Here is a 1,954-nt window from a genome sequence, read left to right as displayed (position 1 = left end):
TCCCCCTTCCCTGTCTCTCAGGTGCATCTGCAGCCCCCAGCCATGTCCTGCTACAGCCCGTGCCGGCCCTGCCAGCCCTGCGGCCCCACCCCGCTGGCCAACAGCTGCAATGAGCCCTGTGTCAGGCAGTGCCAGGACTCCCATGTCTTCATCCAGCCCTCGCCCGTGGTGGTGACCCTGCCCGGGCCCATCCTCAGCTCCTTCCCACAGAACACCGCCGTGGGATCCTCCACCTCTGCTGCTGTTGGCAGCATCCTCAGCTCTCAGGGAGTGCCCATCAGCTCTGGGGGCTTTGGCCTCTCTGGCCTGGGCAGTGGCCTCTGTGGCACCAGGGGCCTCCCCTGCTGAAGCTGCTGGCGCTGGCCCTGGCGAAGGAACCCAGGGACTCCCAGGATGGAACCGCCCTGGGCACGCAGCATCGGCTCCTTCCTTCCTGAGGGGCTGAGCAAGCCCAGCAGCCCTTGCACAGGGACAGGGCCAGCCTGGCCTCTTGGGAAGCACAGCCCATCCCTGCCTCTGTCCCCTGACACTCTCTCCTTTCCCTCCTGTGTCCTTGCTCCCTTGTGCTCCCCGGGGCTGTGATCCCCACACAGCCATCCTGGGGAGCACCTGCTGGCCCCGCTCCCTCTCTGGATCATGCAGGTGGACACCTGCTGGCATCTCTGCCACAGCCATGTGATGGAGATTCTGAGCTGACCCTGCTGCTCTCTGCACTGAGGCCGCCACTCACAGTGACCTTGTTCTCATCTTTTGACTCATTAAATTCTCCCAGGATTCCCAGGGAGGGAGGTGTTGCTCAGGGATGGTTCTGTGTGACATTTCCCACTTGTTGCTCTCCCAGGATTCCCAGGGAGGGAGGTGTTGCCCAGGGATGGTTCTGTGTGGTGGATTTAGGAGAAGTTGTTTGAGTGCCTTTTAAGACAGGAGAGTTAAATCTACTTTATCATGGTCTTGCTTCTTTCTATCCTTCTTGATATGTCTGGAGCTGGTAGAATGAACTTATCCTCTTCACTGACCCTGTCTGCTATAAGGATGATTTTCTCTGTGACCAAACCATCCTGCTTTCCACACCCAGCAATCCCTGTGCCTAAGTCAAGTGCTTTAACCTCCTCACCATTTTGGCCACCTTATACCAAACTCACTCCACTAGCTCCAAGGGGTCCTTGCATTTCAGCCTGTGCCCAACACAGGGGTTGTCAGCAGGTGAGTGCTGAGCAGAGCAGCATTGTTGCTCCCCCCATCTCCTGCTTCCACCCCTGCTCACACAGCCCAGGACGCTGCTGACAGCCCTGGGTGCCAAGGCACAGGCAGGGCGGTCACCCCTGCTCTGATGTGGTGACTCCAAAAGCCCCTTTCCCTGGCCCTGCTTTGGTGCTGCTGCTTGCCAGGGGCTAAGGGAGGTGTGGGGAGACAGGGCTGATAGGTCCCAAGTCAGCTGTCCTTCAGGGCTCTGGGGATATGTGTGTCTCCCTGTCCTGCAGCAGTTCAGCCCTTTCTCAGCTGCCTCTGGACAGCCCTTTGAGTCACTCAGCCCACACCTGCTGCCTCTCTTCCTTCCCAATGTCTTTTCCTGCCACCATCTCACCAAAAACTTTCCTAGGAAGCCTTGGGCAGGGACAAGGAAGGAGCAGGTTCAAGAGGACAAGCACTGTCTGTGGGTCTGTGTGGTGTTATGAGCAGCACTAAGCACTGGGCAGTGGTTCTCATGATTTGCTGACCCAGTGCCAAGGGGGAGAATTGGAAAAGCAAGCGAGTGACATACCCTGCTGTCAACATCAGGACATTCTATGAAGGAATGGGAGAAAAAAAAAGAGAAAACCCAGTGGTTCCAAGGCAATCATGAGGCAGAAGCAGACCAATGCTCAGGCAGTGTCCGAAGAATGACTACTCTGGGAAGACTGTCCACAGATTTATTTCTAAGCATGATATTATATGTGCCCAGTGTTTTGGTGGA

At 57.0% G+C, this 1,954-nt stretch overlaps 1 protein-coding gene across 1 annotated transcript; it reads left to right on the top strand.

Annotated features, from left to right (window-relative positions):
- The first annotated feature begins 27 nt into the window (after nt 1-27).
- Nucleotides 28-348, top strand: LOC121359326 (feather keratin 1-like). Its single transcript, XM_041478213.1, has one exon. It carries the CDS (start codon nt 43-45, stop codon nt 346-348), a length of 306 nt encoding a protein of 101 aa, XP_041334147.1. The 5' UTR covers nt 28-42.
- The last annotated feature ends 1,606 nt before the right edge of the window (nt 349-1,954 follow it).

The sequence above is a fragment of the Pyrgilauda ruficollis genome, unplaced genomic scaffold (assembly GCF_017590135.1).
Source record: "Pyrgilauda ruficollis isolate IOZ18807 unplaced genomic scaffold, ASM1759013v1 scaffold432, whole genome shotgun sequence".
NCBI lineage: Eukaryota > Metazoa > Chordata > Aves > Passeriformes > Passeridae > Pyrgilauda > Pyrgilauda ruficollis.
Note: the sequence above shows the minus strand (reverse complement) of the source record. Positions and strands in the feature narration are given on the sequence as shown.

What these genes read in the sequence shown, in the direction of transcription:
- LOC121359326 (XM_041478213.1), top strand. Translation starts at nt 43, where the DNA reads ATGTCCTGCTACAGCCCGTGCCGGCCCTGCCAGCCCTGCGGCCCCACC.